Genomic DNA, 17,656 nt, shown 5'->3' with positions numbered 1-17,656 from the left:
AGGCTGGCTGTAAAGCAACAGCCAAAGCAGACATTTTATAGTCTACAGAATCCACTTTTAGAGCATGCTTGGACCATATCCGTTCATGTTGGGTCACCTGGAAGAGCTTCTATGATCTTTCTACAATCTTCATTTGCATTATCCTTTGCTAGTTGTTTACATAAAATCTGTCTCAAGTTGTCATCCTCAACCTGCTTTTCTAAGGCTGCTGCAATTTTCTCAACAAATGGCCGAAGTGGTTCCTTTATTCCTTGAGTTATTTTCACATATCGTGGCTTGGCAGCAGCCGTTTCTATAGTTTTTAACAGTGCCCCAATGCCTATCTTTTGACCCTGCTCAAGAATCCGAGGGTCCCAGGTCGCCTGAACATCAGGATTAGAAAAGATACCCTTCCCCATAAGAGCATCTACTCCAACGGCATATCTGGGATCAGCCTGAGGCAATTGCATGTTATCTGCTGCAGTCTTATCAGACACCTGCCTCCAGTTGTCCTCAAAAACTCTAAATTGCATAGGTTGGAACAACACTTGACATAGATGTTTAATATCAAATGGAGCAAGCAGATCAGTGTTTAACACCCTGATAACTTGCATAACTTCTGAAGAACCAAGCCCATATTTTGCTACTTTATCTCTCAAATCCTGTACGACTTTCCATGCTATGACATCATGCCTGTCAACTTGTCCCATATTTGGAACAGCCTTAAACACAGGAAAGGCTTGGACACCCCCTCTGTGGGGCTACACTGCCTCCCTGATCCACCTGCATACCTTCTTCAGATGCTGGAACAACTACTTGACTTTCCCCTGTGTCTCTTCCCCCTGCATCTATGGTCTTGATAATTCCACCCTTGGGCATCGCCATCTTCTCTAGCAAGTCCCAATTCCTGATTTCCAGAGCTCGCAATTTGACCAATTCCCAAAAACGTCTCGGGTGCTTTGGTCGCACAGTCACCTGACACGGTAGCAGTGTCTATAGGTGGCTCTCGGGTGGTCTCACAACATGTCGCTGCCAGCAGTCAGCTGCCAGGCCACTCCCCTGCTGCAGGACAAGCTGTTGATCTTAATCAGTGTCACTGTCTGCGTCAACAAATCATCCTTTCTGTGTAGAAGGGTGCATTACCGCACATGAGAATTGCTGTATCAGATCATTCCCTGTGTACCCTTCTCTGCTGGGCAAAGGTTCATGGATTTTCGGTAGACGCTGAGACCACTTTTAGCCTGGACACTTGGCAGTCGCTAGGAGACCAGCTGTGGCAAGAAATCTCCAGCAGAGATAAGGACGCATTTGAATTAGCAGTTACATGGGGCATTCTCTCTAAAGCTTGTCAGCCCTGGACATTGGAGGAGGGCAATACAGATGTGGCAGACTCAGAGGGTGAGGACAATCCTTCTATGGAGACTGACATGCTGGAAGGCAAGGGGGCTGAGGGGGCTGCTAGCGGCCTTCCTTCGGCTCTGCCTGAACCCCTGAGAGATACAGAAATTGCTCGTAAAATCTATCCCTTGCCACAAGATTATGTTCCCCCAAAGTACCCTGCTCCCTGTGACTTTGTAATGCCTAAGTATCTGTCACCCGTGACACAGCTTGCAAAGGCTTCGTTAGCTGAGTCCCAGCCAGAAATTGCTGAGCGTCCCCCTATGGTTGCCCCCCTCAGCCCCTCCTCTCTGCACTGCAAACAGCTGCAGGGGAGCCTTTGCTGCAGCCAGTTCCATTCCCCCTCTTCAGCCCCTCCTTTCTCTGCATAGCAAGCAGTGGTGGGAGTGCCTCCACTGCAGACAGATGACAGGGCTGGAGCCGTTGTCCCTTCAGCCCCTCTGTTCCCATCTGAAGGATCAGCCCAAGCGTCCGCACCACCTCCTCCCCCTGCTGCATGTGGAACTGCGGGCACGGTGCCTTCTGCTGTTTCAGCACCACTGCCCACAGCGCCCGCCATGGTTGCCCCCCTGCCTCGGCAGCCTGAAGGAAGTGGAGGAGGGCAGGCTGGCTGGAAGCGCTAGCAGCCCCCTCAGCCCCCTTGCCTTCCAGCATGTCAGTCTCCATAGAAGGATTGTCCTCACCCTCTGAGTCTGCCACATCTGTATTGCCCTCCTCCAATGTCCAGGGCTGACAAGCTTTAGAGAGAATGCCCCATGTAACTGCTAATTCAAATGCGTCCTTATCTCTGCTGGAGATTTGTTGCCACAGCTGGTCTCCTAGCGACTGCCAAGTGTCCAGGCTAAAAGTGGTCTCAGCGTCTACCGAAAATCCATGAACCTTTGCCCAGCAGAGAAGGGTACACAGGGAATGATCTGATACAGCAATTCTCATGTGCGGTAATGCACCCTTCTACACAGAAAGGATGATTTGTTCCTCTGTAGAGGTTTGATTCCCCATATTGTAGGGAACCCTTCCCCATCAGCCCACCTAAGCAGTGGTTTGCTCCAGAATACAAACTCTTTGCTGGGGCCCATCCCAACCAGCTCTCAGGCCGGTTCCAGTACCCTTGGTCACAAAAGACCAGCCCCCTCTAAGAGGGCGCAGGGAAAATACTGCCATACCTCTCTCTATGGAGTAGGGAGGGTGACCCCGGTCCTTCAGTCTTGGCTGCAATGAACGTCAGCAATCACCAGATGTCGCGCTTGTATTAGGGACGGCTGAATGAGACTCCAAGGTCTGAGAAGGCAAATAGTGAAGTTTATTACACATCACATTCTTTTATAGACTGTTCCAAGAAAGCTGGACCTAATTGGTCCTCAATCAACACCCCTCACATCATTGGCCAGTTAGGAACAACACCCTTCTTGTAAACATAAGTAAACAATATGTTCAAAACACCAGCTGCAACAATTAAAGATTATTTTTATTCTTATTCTAATTCTTTCTCTAAGCTTTCTCAAGCTCCCCCAGAGTAATGCCTGAGAAAGTTTATCTGACTTTTTCTCTGACCAGACTGTCAGCATCCACACCGCTGGATGTTAAGGAAAGCATAATTTTGTTGCTAGCTCTGCTATGTCTCCTCTGTACAGTCTGCATTGTCTTTAGAGACAAGACAAAGATTTATAGGGAAGCTGTTCAGAGATCTGCCCATGGGGTGGATAGTCATGAGTGTGGGAGGACGTGAGAAAGTATTTGGTGGGTTTGGAAGTTCACCTCTGAACAACTACAGGACCCTGTTAAACAGATTAAATGTCTGAAGGGAAAATGATGGGGCAGCTCCAGAGAGGGGCAGCTTACTGCAGCGTTCTGGGCACTGGCCACAGTCTACTGGATACTGCTCATAATGGTACAGCACTTTCCAAGGGAAGGAAAACAAATCAATGGGCACCGTGGCCACACAAACGGCAACCCAACCAGGCAGACAGCCCAAGCCAGTAGTAGTCACTCCTGTTCAGAAGAGGAAATCCAAGACCAAATCAGTTTGTTTAGTGAGGGATGAAGTGGAGGCGTGACCCTCACAACCAGCAAAAGAGACAGAGCCAGAGATAATCATGCAGTCCATCTCCGTGGGTGAGCTGCATGAGCTGCAGAGAGAGTTCTCCTGCCAGAGAGAGAGTCCACATTGACCTGGCTGTTTCACCTCTGGAATGTCACAACTGAAGACATGAACCTAGATGGTAGTGAAGTCAGGCAATTAGGATCCCTGTCCCCGGATGTGTTTATTGATAAGGGGATCGGAAAAAAGCAAAAAAATCTCTCAGCCTTTGGAGGTGACTCCTATCAAGTGTCAGGGAAATATACCTTCACTGTTGTATTGGGTTTGCATGGCCTGGTTTTTGGTAGCTGGGGGCTACAGAGGTGGCTCCTGTGAGGAGCTGCTAGAAGTTTCCTCAGTGTCCAGCAGAACCAGTCCCTGGTGGCTCCAAAGATGGATGTGCCACTGATCAAGGCTGGGCCAATTAGAAATGATGGTAACACCGCTGTGATAACATAGTTAAGAAAAAATCAAAACAAAAAGTGGTGATGCAGTTTTAATTTCAGCCAGAGAAGAGTGAGAATATGTGAGAAGAAAAACTATGCAGACACCAATATCAGCGGAGAAGGAGAGGGAGGAGATGCTCCAGGTGCCAGAGCTGAGATTCCTCTGCAAACCATGGTGAAACAGGCATTCCACCTGCAGTCCATGGAGGAGACCCACACTGGAGCAGGTGGATGCCTGGCTGTGACCCCATGGGAGACCTATGGAAAGAGAGGCCCTGTTCCCATGCTAGAGCAGCCCATCCTTGAATGACTGCACCCTGTGGAAGAGTGATCCATGCTGCAGCAGTTTGAGGGGTACTGTTGCCTGTAGGATGGATTCACGTTGCAGCAGTTTGCAGAGCTTTTATTTAGTGAGATGGACTCACGTCAGAGAAGTTCACTGAGAACTGTCTCCCATGGGAGGGATCCCATGGTGCAGCAGGGGAATAACTCCTCTCTCTGAGCAGCGGGAGAAGCCACAAGTGATGAACTGACCATAACCTCCATTTCCTGGCTCCCTGCGCTGCTGGGGTAGGAGGTAGAGCTGGGAAGGAGGGAGACATGGGGGTAAGGTGTTTTTAAGGTTTTCTTTTACTTCTCATTATCCTGCTCTGATTTTGTTAGCAATAAATTCACTTACTATCTATAATTTGAGCCTGTTTTGCCCATGATGGTATTTGGTGAGGGATCTCTCCAGGTCTTTATCTCAACCCCTGAACTCTTTCTTAAATTTTCTGTCCTCTGTCCATCTGTGGAGGGGAGTGAGTGAGCAGCTTTGGTGGATGCCTGGCATCCAGCCAGCAACAACCCTTGACAGCAGGGAAGCCCAAGACCCCTATGAGCAGCAAGGCCAGTAGAGCAGCATGGAGAAAGGTATCTGGTGCCTGAGAGAAATAACTGAGATGGAGATAATTTTTTCAGATGATGAACAATTCCCTAAAAGTCCAGACTGCGTCCAGTGTACATCACAGATGTGGACAAAATTCATATGGCTCAGGTCGAGCATATATTCCTACTACTTAGCACCCCTGCAATGAAAGGAGAGAGAAGACACAGTGGGTACTTTGGCTACCAAACTGGAGATAAAGACACTATCGCCCTGTTTAAGGCCCACGTCTTGGCCATGGAAACAGAACCAGACAAGCATACCCAGAAACTGGAAGAGAAAAATTGAAGAGGGCCATCAGAAACTCATAGAGTAGCTTAGGGAGGGAATGTTCCATGTCTCATCAGTACAGACCAGAGCCCCTGCTATTAGGAGCAGGCATCCCCCAGATGGGAAGAAAGAAGGTACACACCATGAGGTAATCTGTGGTTTTACCTGTATGACCATGGAGAAGACACAGAGATGGGATGGAAAACCCACCTCTGCCCTAGTAGCACAGTTACTGGAGTTGAGAGGAAGAACAACTGCCACAAGAGACTCATCAAGGATAAATGCTTCTCTGGTCTCTCGTGGGCAAGCCCCTAGGTAGAATAGATGATGCTGTCTGATCCTCTGGAAGGGACTCCCAGTTCATACTTACAGGGAGGAAGCAACAAGCACTGTGAATAGAACTAGAGGGGCCCTGCCTCTGGCCAGGTAGAGGCAAGGGACAATCAGATCTATTGGACTGTGTGGATCTGATGGCCTGGCCATCAGATCCACAAGAATATAAGACTCTAGTTGACCCTGGTGCACAATGTGCCCTGATGTTCCATCAAGATATGAAGGGATGGAATCTATCCTTATTTCTGGGGTGACAGAGGGGATCACAACACCTGACTGTACTGGAAGCTAAAGTGAGCCTGACTGGGGAAGAGTGGCAAAAACACGCCATTGTGACTGGCCCAGAGGCCCCATGCATCCTTGGCATAGATTACCTCAGGAGAGTGTATTTCAAAGACACAAAAGGGTACTGTTGGCATTTGGGGATAGCTGCTCTGGACACAGAAGAAACAAGACAGCTGAATACTTTGCCTGGTCTCTCAGAGGGGCCTTCTGCTGTGGGACTGCTGAGGGTCAAAGAAGAAAAGGTATTGATCACCACTGCAACAGTGCATTGTTGCCAACACCACACCAACTGAGACTCCATGATTTCCATCCATAAGATCATCTGTAAACTGGATAGCCAGGGAGTGGTCAGCAAGACTTGTTCACCTTTTAATAGTCCTATATGGCCGGTGCGTAAGTCCAGTGGAGAGTGGAGGCTGACAGTGGACTATCATGGCCTGAATGATGTCACACCACTGAGTGCTGCTGTGCTGGACATGCTGGAACTTCAGTACGAACTGGAGGCCAAGACAGCAAAGTGGTGTTACCATTAACATTGCTAATGCGTTTTTCTCCATTCTTTTAGCAGCAGAATGCAGGCCACAGTTTGCTTTCCCCTGGAGGGCCATCCAGTACACCTGGAACTGACTGCCCCAGGAGTAGAAACACAGCCCAATCATCTGCCATGAAAAAGGGTGAGGCTCCAGAACACTTGCAGTACATTGATGACATTACTATATGGGGAAACAGAGCAGAGGAAGTTTTTTGAGAAAGGAGAGAAGATAATCCAAATCCTCCTGACATTTGGTTTTGCCATAAAGCAAAGTAAGGTCAAGGAACCTGCCCAGGAAATTCAGTTCTTAGGAGTAAAATTGTCAAGATGAACATTGTTAGATTGCAGTGGATGTGATTAACAAAATAGCAGCTATGTCCCCACTGACCAGCAAGAAGGAAACAGGCTTTTTTAGGTACTGTGGGTTTTTGGAAGATGCACATCCCAGAGTAAAGTCAGATTTTAAGCCCTCTCTATCTTGTGACCCAGAAGAAAAAATATTTTAAATGGGGCCATGAATAGCAACAAGGTTTTGAACAGATTAAACAGCAGATTGTTCATGCAGTAGCCCTTGTGTCACAGACTTGTTTTATGAAAAATCCTTTCCTTAGGATTTTTTCTCCTGAGAAGCTGAGGCCTCAGGAACAAAATGTAAACAATAATTATCTGCTGCTGTGGAATGCAACAGGTGCATCTTTGATTGGTTTCATGTGGCTGTTTTCTAATGAATGGCCAATTATAGTCCAGCTGTATCGGACTGTCTGGTCACTCACAAGATTTTATTATCATTCCATTCTTTCTTTTCCTTGCAAGCCTTCTGATGAAATCTTTTCTTCTATTCTTTTAGTATAGTTTTAATATAATATATATATCATAAAATAATAAATTAGCCTTCTGAAACATGGAGTCAGATCCTCATCTCTTCCCTCGTCCTGGGACTCCTGTGAACACCACCACTTGGGCCAGTCAGGACAAGACAGGATGTGAGGAACATGCTCTACACTGCAGATTGGAAGAATGGTCCTTCCTGGAGCCTCCGGCAAAAAATACCTGGGGACACTCGAGGATGACCTCTGGGATTCTGGACTTAGGAGTGCAGAGGATCTGAGGCCAGCTACACCCCAACTGAGAAGGAGATCCTAGCAGCTGATGAAGGTTTTCAAGCTGCTTCAAAAGTGATTGGCACTGAAGCACAGTTCCTCCTGGCACTCTGACTGCCAGTGCTGGGCTGGATGTTCAAAGGGAAAGTCCCTTCCACGCATCATGCCACTGGTGCTTCATGGATTAAGTGGATCACTCTGATCACACAGCAAGCTCAGAAAGGAAATCCCAATTGCCCTGGGATCTTACAGATCACTGCAAACTGGCCTAAAGGTGAAAATTTTGGATTATCATCAGAAGAGGAGGAGGACAAGGTGAGAGGTGCTAAGGAGGCCCCAGCATATAATCAGCTACCCAAAAATGAAAAGCAATATGCTCTCTTCACTGATGGGTCCTGACATATTGCAGGGATATATCAAAAATGGAAAGCTGCTCTACACAGTCCCACACAATGAGTCACAGAAACTATTGAGGGACAAGGTGGATCAAGTCAGGTTGCAGAGATGAAAGACATCCAGCTGGCTTTATATATGGCTGAAAGAGAGAGATGGCCAAGAGTCTACTTCTACACTGACTCCTGGATAATAGCAAGCACCTTGTGGGGATGGGTGGACCAATGGAAGAAGGCCAATTGGCAGCACAGAGGAAAACCCATCTCGACTTCTGAATTGTGGCAAGAGATCGCTGCCTGGATAGAGAAGTTGACTGTGAAAGTACATCATGTAGATGTACACGTACCGAAGAGTAGGGCTAAAAAGGAGCATCACTACAACAGACAGATTGACCAAGTTGCCAAGAATAAAGTGTCTCAGGTAGATCTGGGCTGGTAACATAAAGGTGAGTTATTTCTAGCTCAGTGGGCCCATGACTCCTCAGGTCATTGGGGAAGAGATGTAACACACAGATTGGCTCATTACCTGGTGGACTTAACCATGGACATCATCTCCCAGGTTATTCATAACTGTGAAATGTGCTGCAATCAAGCAGGCCAAGCGGATAAAGCCTCTGTGGTATGGGGGATGATGGTCAAAATATAAATATGGGGAGGCCTTTCAGATTCTTTACATCACACTCTTGCAAACCTGCCAAGGCAAGTGTTAAGTGCTTATCATGGTGGAAGCAATCACTGGATGCCTGGAGACGCACCCTGTGCCTCACGCCACTGCCTGGAACACCATCTTGGGACTTGAAAAGCAAGTCCTGTGGCTTCATGGCACCCCAGAAATAATTGAGTCGAACAATTAGACTCATTTCAAAAACAACCTCATAGACACCTGGGCCAGAGAGCACGTTATTGAGTAGGTGTATCATATTCCCTATCATGCATCAGCCTCTAGGAAATTTCAACAGCAGAATGAACTATCAAAAACCACACTGAAAGCAATGGGTGGTGGGACCTTCAAACACTGGGATCTGCATTTGGCCAAGGCCACCTGGTTAGTTAACATCTGAGGTTCTACCAATCAAGGTGTCCCTGCTCAGTCAGGACCCTTATGTACCACAGAGAAAAAGTCCTTGTGGTGCAAAGGAGAATCAAGAAAGACAGATTGGATTAGCCCTGCCTCAGGCAAAGACAAACTTATCGGTGGGACTGTTTTTGCTTAAGGATCTGGTTGCACTTGGTGGGTAATGCAGAGGAATGGAGAAGCACAATCCCTCAAGGGGATTTGATTTTTTGGTTAGAACTGTCTGTAATGTTGAATTATATATGTAATATTGGTTGTTGAATGACGCTCCCATTATATATCATAAATACTCTGGCCAATGAATTTGGACTACTCAAGTTACACTAGTCATGGACTAAAAATAAAAATATTATTGGGGGAACTGTCATTGAGCACTTAAATAATAACTGTGTTTGTATATAGTTATTTGTATGTGTATGTGCATACATTTAAAAGCTATAAAATCTGGGCATGAGTTGCATGGTATAGAATAAGGGGAGACAATGTCTTGGGTACAGAGACAAGGGGGTGGAGCTTTCAGTGCTGTTTATTCAATATTCAATAGCATTTTGCATCATAACCATAGGCATGTGTTGGGGTTTGACACTGGCTAGAAGCTAGAAGCCAGGCACCCACAAAAAACCACTCACTCATTCTCCTCTGCTATAGTTGAGCAGAGGAGGGGGAAAGAACAATCAAAGGGGCTCATGAGTTGAGGTAAGGATTGGGAAGAAACACTCTAAGGGCAAAACTGGCTCAAAACTTGAAATCTTGAAAGAAAAATTTATTAACAGAATTAAAAGAGGAAAATGTGAACTAAAATAAACTTTTAGAACACCTTTCCCCTCCCCTCCAGCCCTTCTTTCCTTTCTACCGACAATGAAAGGAGGCAAAACATGGGGTTTTTAGTCAGTTTGTCACTTCTAAAAAAATCTTTTTTCCATTTTCTTAGGGAGAGGAGTCTCTTTTCCTATGCCGTGGGGTCTTTTCCATGGGAGCCAGTTTGCTGAGAACTTTTCCAGCATGGTTCTAATTTTCACAAGTAGCAGTCCCCCCTGACCTGCTGCAACGTGAGTCCCTTCCACAGGCAAACAGTCTTCCCACAACTGTTTTCAGGAGTCATTTGATCATGGGGTGTGGTCTTTTAAGGATGAGCTGTTCTAGTCTGGAAGCTAGGGTCCTCTTTCTCTATCTCAGAAAGCAAGGGTCTTCTCTCCCTGTTCAAGTTTCTCACTATATTACAGTTTTTCGGCATTCATTCCCTCCAGTGTGACCACTCTTTTTCACGGGCTGCGCGTGAACTCTGCATCCCCCCCATACAGTTCATGAATTACAGGGAAACTGTTGTATTATAGTCCTCACCACAGCTTGCAGAAGGATTTCATCTCCAATGCCCAGAGCACCTCCTCCTCTCCCTCCCTCCTTTGCACCAACCTTAGTGTCGTCATGTTGCTCTCCTCACATGTCTTCACCTTTTCTTTGACTCAGGAGAGAATTGGTGTTTGTAGGTTCATTTGTTCTCTAGTTCTATCAATTGAAAAGTTTTTATAGAATTCTGCAGTGCTGAAAGGTTGATCCCATCTGGGCTCTGCGTTGGGGAGCTGCTTGCCATGCCCTTCGCTGCTGGCCATGTAGTCCCTGCCAGAACCGAGCAGGTGGTGCCAGCTGCCATTTAGGGCTTCTGTTCATGCGGGGCATCGAGAAGGAGAAGCTATTGTCACTGCCCCTGCTCTTCTGTCCACAGCACAGCTGGTTAAAAGTAGCTAAGCAAGTAAAGTTCATTGCGAGCCGTGCTGTGCTACCCCAACTGCACCACCCCAGCTGTGCTGCCACTCCCAGCTCTGAGATGACGGCGGCTGTGTGCCTGCTCCTGGCCCTGGCCACCCCCAGTGCCAGCCACAAGGCTGCTCTCAGTGCTAGGAGGGCACCGGCACCTACCCACCCCTCTGAGGAAGAAAGAGAGCTTCCCATGGCTTTTTTCTTTCTTTAATATGATATCACAGAGGCATTTCCAACTTCTCTAATTGGGTCAGCCAATATGTCCATCATCAGCGCCTTCAGGGATTGGCTCTGCTGGGCATAGTAGAAGTTTCTAGGAGTTTGTCTCTCAGAGGCAGCTCCTGTGGCTTCCTCCACCTCCACTAAAAGCCAGGTTGTGTTAAACTAGCATAGCGTGCTTTTGGCAGGGAAAATGCCATGGCCAGAAATGGAAAGGGGGCCATTTTTGTTTGGCTCACTCCAGCTAAAGGACCTGCAGATCCCAGCACCCCATGCCCCACCATTTCCCCCTATTTCCCATCCCTCCAGGATGTTTTTGCAGAACAAGGGGCTGAGGAGAGACATGGGCGCCACTCTGGGGGATGGTGCTGAAGTGACAGCTCTGTTATGCAGCTGAGACCAGTGGAGCCAGGGCTGCACAGTTTCAGTTCACCATGGGACCAGTTCTTCCCCCCCTTCAGGGTAGCAAAGTGACCTGGAGCAAGGGCACTGATTTCAACTGAGTCTGGCCAAGCCAAGAGGGAGTCCAGCTGAGACGAAAAGGAGCCCAGTGAGGTGGTAAGAAGAGGCAGTAAGGTTGCAGAACCAACCTCCTCACACACCCCCAGTGGTAGTGGCAGTGCAGGAACCTGGTGTCAAAGTGAACTCAGCAGGGAGAGATACTCACTGCCACCACCACTGCCACTGCTGCAGTGCCAGAGCAGGAAACCCTCCACTGCAAATCTGGAGCTGTTCCAGGCAGCACCAGCACCTCCCATCCCCCATTGGAATTGCTCCGTAAGTCCCTGCCATCTTTTCTTTGTTCCAGAGAGGCCACATGATATTGTTGACTTTTTCTGAGTGTGGAAATGAAACTGGAGATAATTTTAGTAAGGAGATAATATAAGAGCAGATCTTTATTTGAAGGCCTTCGGGGGCAGTTATGGAAAGATGTGCACAAAAGCCCACCTCCACAGGGGTGAGTACATTTTTATAGGTTTTAGGAAATTAGCATAATTGATAAAAAGCAACAGTTAGGAGGACAAGTGGTGATGCAATTTCCCCCCAGGTCAAGCCCCTTCTCTGGAGTCCCTCCTCTTCACCACTAGCTGTACTTAGTCCATGAAAATGTATCTTGAAGAGTTGTTCTCAACCTTGATTCCCAGGAAGAACCAAGAAAGCATAGGGGCCTTGTACCCCCTGGGGCTTGGAGCTCTGGAATTTGTTTTGTCTTTCTGCCTAGGGAAAGGTCATGGAAAAATACTGGGAAAACTAGCTATTAATACAATAGACTACAGAGCTACAAATATGTGTGCAAAGAATACCAAAAACGTATAAAAGAAGAAAAGGCAAACCCCAAAACATCATCAACACCTTGCTTTTGTTGGTTAAACCACTCTTGTGCAATTTTCTTTTGTATTGTTGTGTTTATTGCTATTTTATTCAATAAAAATTTGTATCTAACCTTTTTTAACCTCTTGTAGTTTCATTTTTTGGTATTTTTCTTCCCTCCACTGTCATGAGGGAGGGAAGGGGGAAAGGGCTCATTCAATCTTAAATGTTTCATCACTGTAAAACCGTTACATCCTCTCATCTTTGAAGACATGTCTACTCAAGCTAGATATGCATAATATATTCACCTCCTCTCAAATTTCCTGCTTGACTACTGATTCTTCTCTTGTGTAATACAGATGAGTGAGTGGTTCCCAAGGAGTAGGTAGTGTCATCTGCTTCAAGGCTGCCCATTATCCCCCAGGTTACTGCTAAAGAGACAGTAGAAGTAATTGTCTTTTTTTGTTCCCTAAAACAACATTTTTAAAAATAAAAATTATCTTTTTCAATTTAAATCTTATTTTTAATTGATTTTTAAAATAATGTATTTACTGTAAAAGAAATAATTTGGTCTGGTTTGTGTTTTCTATGCAAATATTATTTAATATGTCCAAACAAAGCTTCACTAATTGGGGTTAAGAACCTTCTTAGTGTTTAGAGAGGACAGACTGTGGAACTGGATATCATTGAGGAACTGTAATTTAAAAAAACACTGCTGTATATGGGACTTGAGAAAAACAGAAGGTTTTTTTACAAGTCTTTGCAATAATGTTAGAGCAGATGTGTGAAGCAGCATGGCCAGAAACTGATGGGTTTATTGTTTTTTATTTCATTGACTGGCTTCCCCTATCTAAAAAAAAAAATTCCTCAGTGTGTGATGTTTATGTCCAGCCTATAGGCTTTATTTTTCACAGTATCATTGAGTTTGATTTATTTGCATTAGATGGTCTTGTTTCTTTATTTTACGGGAGTTTAGGCAGTCTAACTCAGCATTGTCATAAAAGAACAGCTGGAAATCCTAATTACATTGAATGTTCTTGATGCAACAATCAGACTTGGTTCACATTTGTGTGATAACACTATCACTGGAGCTATTGAGACTGGAGAAATCCAGCGGTCATCTTGTATTGGGTGATAAACAGAAAGTTGGATAACTTAATCTAAAAAGATTTTCCATTTGCAGTGTTTCAGTCTTTTTTTTTTTTTTTGTTCACTTGGGAAATTCCTTTTTCAGCTGATTTCTGAGTTATGTAAGTTGTTAAACATTGGCTGTATTTGCATTTTCCCCATCTATAGGTCATTTGGATCCAGGCTTCCTTGCAGGTGACAAAATATCTTTAAGTAATGCCCAGATCAATAAAGAAATTAATATCGCCTCTTCTGATAGTGAAGTAGAGATTGTTGGAGTTCAGGAACATGCCAGGTATGAATTCCTTTTTCTTGTTCTAATATTTATTTCATTTTATCAGAATATCTGTATTGCCAAAATTAATAAAGAAAAAAAAATGCTGACTTCCACTGCTTTAGTTATCCATCCATGACTGATGTCCAAAAGGTAGCAAATCACAGAATCACAGAAATTCTCGGCTGGAAGAGACCTATAAGATCATCGAGTCCAACCCATGTTCTAACACCTCAACTAGATCATGGCACCAAATGTTGCACTTGTTTTTTCTGTTCCACTGGTCATGGTGATATCAGAGTTTATTTTTCTTTAGAACACTACCAACTTGATAAGTATTCATATTAAGCTTGTGATTTGATATCAAACATTAACAGGCTAAAGATATGTACTATTAAAGTGCCAAATATTGAGATACCAAATATATAGACATCAGGACTTCAGATTTTAAAGGCATAGTGTGAATATGCAAATAATGAAACTAAAATATTTATATAGGTTCTTTTTTCCTTTCAAAATATTAGCTTTAAGCATTTAATCAGCTTCCACTTTAATTAATCAGTAGTTGTAAAAATGCTAATAACTTTTCAATAGCTTACATCTTAAGCTAACCCCTTTAGATTGAAAATCATATCTTCATGAATCTTGGTTTTATTTCAGGATACAAGAGAGTTCAAATCCCCAAAGTAAAGGAGGGTACAGAAACCAGAGGTTTCAAGCTCAGATAGAAAGCTGTCCAGCTGTGCTTCAGGTGTTATTCTTACTAGGCATTTTTTTAATGTTACTCTTCATCTTTAATCTATGATCTTCCTTTGCCTTAAGATATCACGAAGCAGTTGAACAAGACTGGCATTTGCATATAGTATGGAGTGTCAATTTGGTGGAATAAAAGCAAGTTAAAACACTATACGGACAAGGTCTCTCTAAAACTAGTCTGCTGCCTGGTGGATGTGGTGGATGCTTGGAGTCAGAAAAGGCATGTGAGGGACAAAGCAGAGCTGTTCTTTGTTGTCCCTTCACCACATCTTTCTTGGTGAAAGGAAGGAGGAAGGTGTGTAGGACTTAGTTTCCCAGGCAGGAAGCTGTCTTGGCTTTTAGAATAATGAAAGTCCTTGAGTGGCTAACACTTTTGGAAGGTACTAATTCCTTAGGAAGTAGCTGTCCTGACTGTTTATCCAGCAGCCCAGGGCTTGGAGTATCTTTGTGCCAATAATAAGCAGTGTGGACTTGTCCTCCAATACTAGTTTGTGTAAATCTGTCTAGCACTATGCATGCACAACCCTTCTGTTTGAGGTCCCCTATTCAAAAACTTTTCATGCCACTTCCCTCAATAATATTTACTGTGTACAAGAAGGGAAATGTGAAGTAAATGCAGAACTGCCATTTAAAATCAGTTTTAGTAGATATGGACTGAAATAATTTCAACAAAGGCAGACTTAAAGCACACTTTTGTGCTTTCCTTTGTTCATGTAACCATCTGTCATCTCCCACAGACTAGTTTTTACTGCCTCTGTTAAATACTCATGTGTCTCAGTTGTTCAAATCCTATTTAGAATTGTATTTCTCTTGCAGGTCTAGGCTTGCAGTTATGAAATATTGGTGGGCTTCTTTCAGGGTTGTCTTTTGGAAAAGGTTTAGGTTTTTGATCAGTATTTTTACATGCTTAGCATGGTGTTTGGATTCTGTTCTCTTGCTCACACTGTTTTTTATCATGCTCCATATTCCATGTCATTATTGGACTGGTGTGAGTCATGACACCCTGGAGTTTATCCATCATTTGTAGTTTTTCAGATTATTAACGTATTGGTGCAGTTTTTCATCATTAGAATATTACTTGGCATCTACTTAAGACACAAAGACTATTTTTTTTAGTTTGTTTAATTTTTTCCAGTTATGCTTAAAAATATTTCTTCTTAAAAGAAAGAAATCAGATACATTTTTTAGAGTTCTGGTCTCTTATTGCTAATTCTTTGTAGATACATACTTTAAGTATGTATTTTTAACACTGAAGAAGTAATGAAAAAGTCATTTTAAACATGAAAACATCACATCCAAAAGTAAATAGTGTATCTGAGAAGGCAATGAGACATTTATATTCAGAGAAGTTACAGCTCAGAGAATGAGATTTTTCATTCTATTTAATGAAATTATAACGAGAACCAAGAGAGATGAGCATAACCTAAGTAGTGCTGGAGAAAATAAATTGCATTACCTCAAAAAAAAAAAAATTAAAATGTGCCTGGGATATTTGAGCAACGCATAAAATTTAGGTTCCTGAAATACAGTACATGCACATTCACAAAGAAATGGGAAAAGCTTACCCCAGCAGCCAAAACACCTCCTACTTATGTGTGCAGCCACCATCAGTGCTTATAAGAGGCAAACCAATTTTTGGAGCACCAGACAGCAAGTTTTCCTAGTGTTTGTTTAAGACTTACAGGTGGAAATTATCATCTTAAATGCTCCAGTAAATTCTTGTCATCACTTCATCATATAACAAAATTGGTCTTTCATTGTGTTGTGTTTTTTTACTAATTATTATTATCTTGTACTTCAATCATAACATATCTACTATGAATGTAATAAGTAAAAATACTGTGCAAATAAGTAGATATGTACCTTGCTTCAGCTAGGCACTTGAGTGTGTGTTTATCTTTAAATACATTATTTATTCTCATTGACTTTAATCACTGAAAGATTCATTGTTTTGCTGAAGTTGGGCTGTACTGTTATCAGTGAGCATTTCTCAGCATTATTGTAATTTTAGTTAAGAAGACCAAAATAAATATCAGATGCAATGAATGTAATCATGGAATTGACAAGCTTTCTTTTTAAAATATTGTAATTAAAGTATCATTGCCTACTTATTTTAACATGGGTTTGATTTCATATAGAAAGATAGCTTTTCTTTGTCACATCCAACCTCACTTAAAATTTTTCTCTTTTTAAGTGCAGCAGGTAAAAGTGCTATCAAGAAACTATGCTTCTCAATAGTGCATGGTATTACACATAATAGGGCAGACTTCTTCAAGATCCTTGGAATCCGTGCACATATTTTGTAAGGAATATCACTTTATACCCACTGGCAGAATTCAGTTCTTAAAAATAATTTTATTGTCACCACCAAGTTTAAATTTAGTCTCAGCTTTGTTTACTGGGTATTTAAGATGTGATGGACTCTACAAATGGAAAATCCATGAGGACATTTTAGAGAGGGGCATGTTAACAAGATGCCTATGTGATAAAACACTGCAGCTAAGAATTTTGCTCCTGAATTCAATAGTAGCTTTATTCCTTTGTGGTTTTTGCCTTGCTACAGGTATGTGCATCCCAGGGGAGGTGTGATTCAGAGTGTGTCATCTTGGAAGCGTGGCTCAAGCTCACAATATATTAACACTCAGCAAACACAATCATGGACAGCAGTGACTCCCCAACAGAACTGGTCTTCACCCCCAGAAGTAGTAGACCTCACTTTGGATGAGGATACAAGACGCAAATATCTACTGTAATGCAGCATCCCTTTGTTTCTGTCCCCACTCCTTCTCCCCTTTGTGGCATAGAAGTTCATGGTTTAAGCTTCAACTTTAGAAGCTCCCTTCTTGGCTTTATGAAATTCAAACTCATGATCTTTTTCATTCCCATAAGAATGTAGTATGATTTCAATATAATTTAAAATGGTTTTGCCTTTTCAAAGAAGGATTCCTCTCACAATTAAAACCTAATAGCACCAAATTTAAAACACATCTACAGTTTCTAACATGTGTATGTTAATCTGAAGAAATAACTGTGCAGACTTATGTCCACCCACTCTTTCTCACCTCCAATTTCAGAACATTTTTAATTTATCAGTATATTGAGTTGGTTAGTAGAAGCTAGTGCTTTGCTGTGTGAGCATCAGTGATTTTGAAAAATGCTGTGTCCTCACTGATTTCAGTGGAACTGAGGGGTATTCAGTACTTCTGAAAATTGGGCCAAGAGTATTTTTACCCAAGCTGATTTGGATATTTTAGCAGCAGGAGGGACTGTCTTTAATGCAAATGGCCCATAACATATGCACTGAACAGCTTTTATTTTAAGCATTTTTATTTTCAATATAATTTATAGTTTGCACTCTTCAGTTGTATTTTATCTGACTACTGTGTTTCACTGATCAT

At 43.4% G+C, this 17,656-nt stretch overlaps 1 protein-coding gene across 2 annotated transcripts in view; it reads left to right on the top strand.

Moving 5' to 3' along the window:
* Positions 1–17,045, top strand: part of LOC131095434 (protein ARK2N-like) — a 69,133-nt gene extending 52,088 nt beyond the window's left edge. Inside the window, exons 3-4 of one of the 2 annotated variants that reach the window (XM_058043136.1) lie at positions 13,397–13,523; positions 16,822–17,045. In XM_058043136.1, coding sequence (XP_057899119.1) covers positions 13,397–13,523; positions 16,822–17,011 — 317 coding nt within the window. In that variant the 3' untranslated portion in view covers positions 17,012–17,045. The remainder of the gene's footprint in view (positions 1–13,396; positions 13,524–16,821) is intronic. The other variant, XM_058043135.1, reaches the window with a different exon arrangement.
* The last annotated feature ends 611 nt before the right edge of the window (positions 17,046–17,656 follow it).

The sequence above is a fragment of the Melospiza georgiana genome, chromosome W, assembly GCF_028018845.1.
Source record: "Melospiza georgiana isolate bMelGeo1 chromosome W, bMelGeo1.pri, whole genome shotgun sequence".
NCBI lineage: Eukaryota > Metazoa > Chordata > Aves > Passeriformes > Passerellidae > Melospiza > Melospiza georgiana.
Note: the sequence above shows the minus strand (reverse complement) of the source record. Positions and strands in the feature narration are given on the sequence as shown.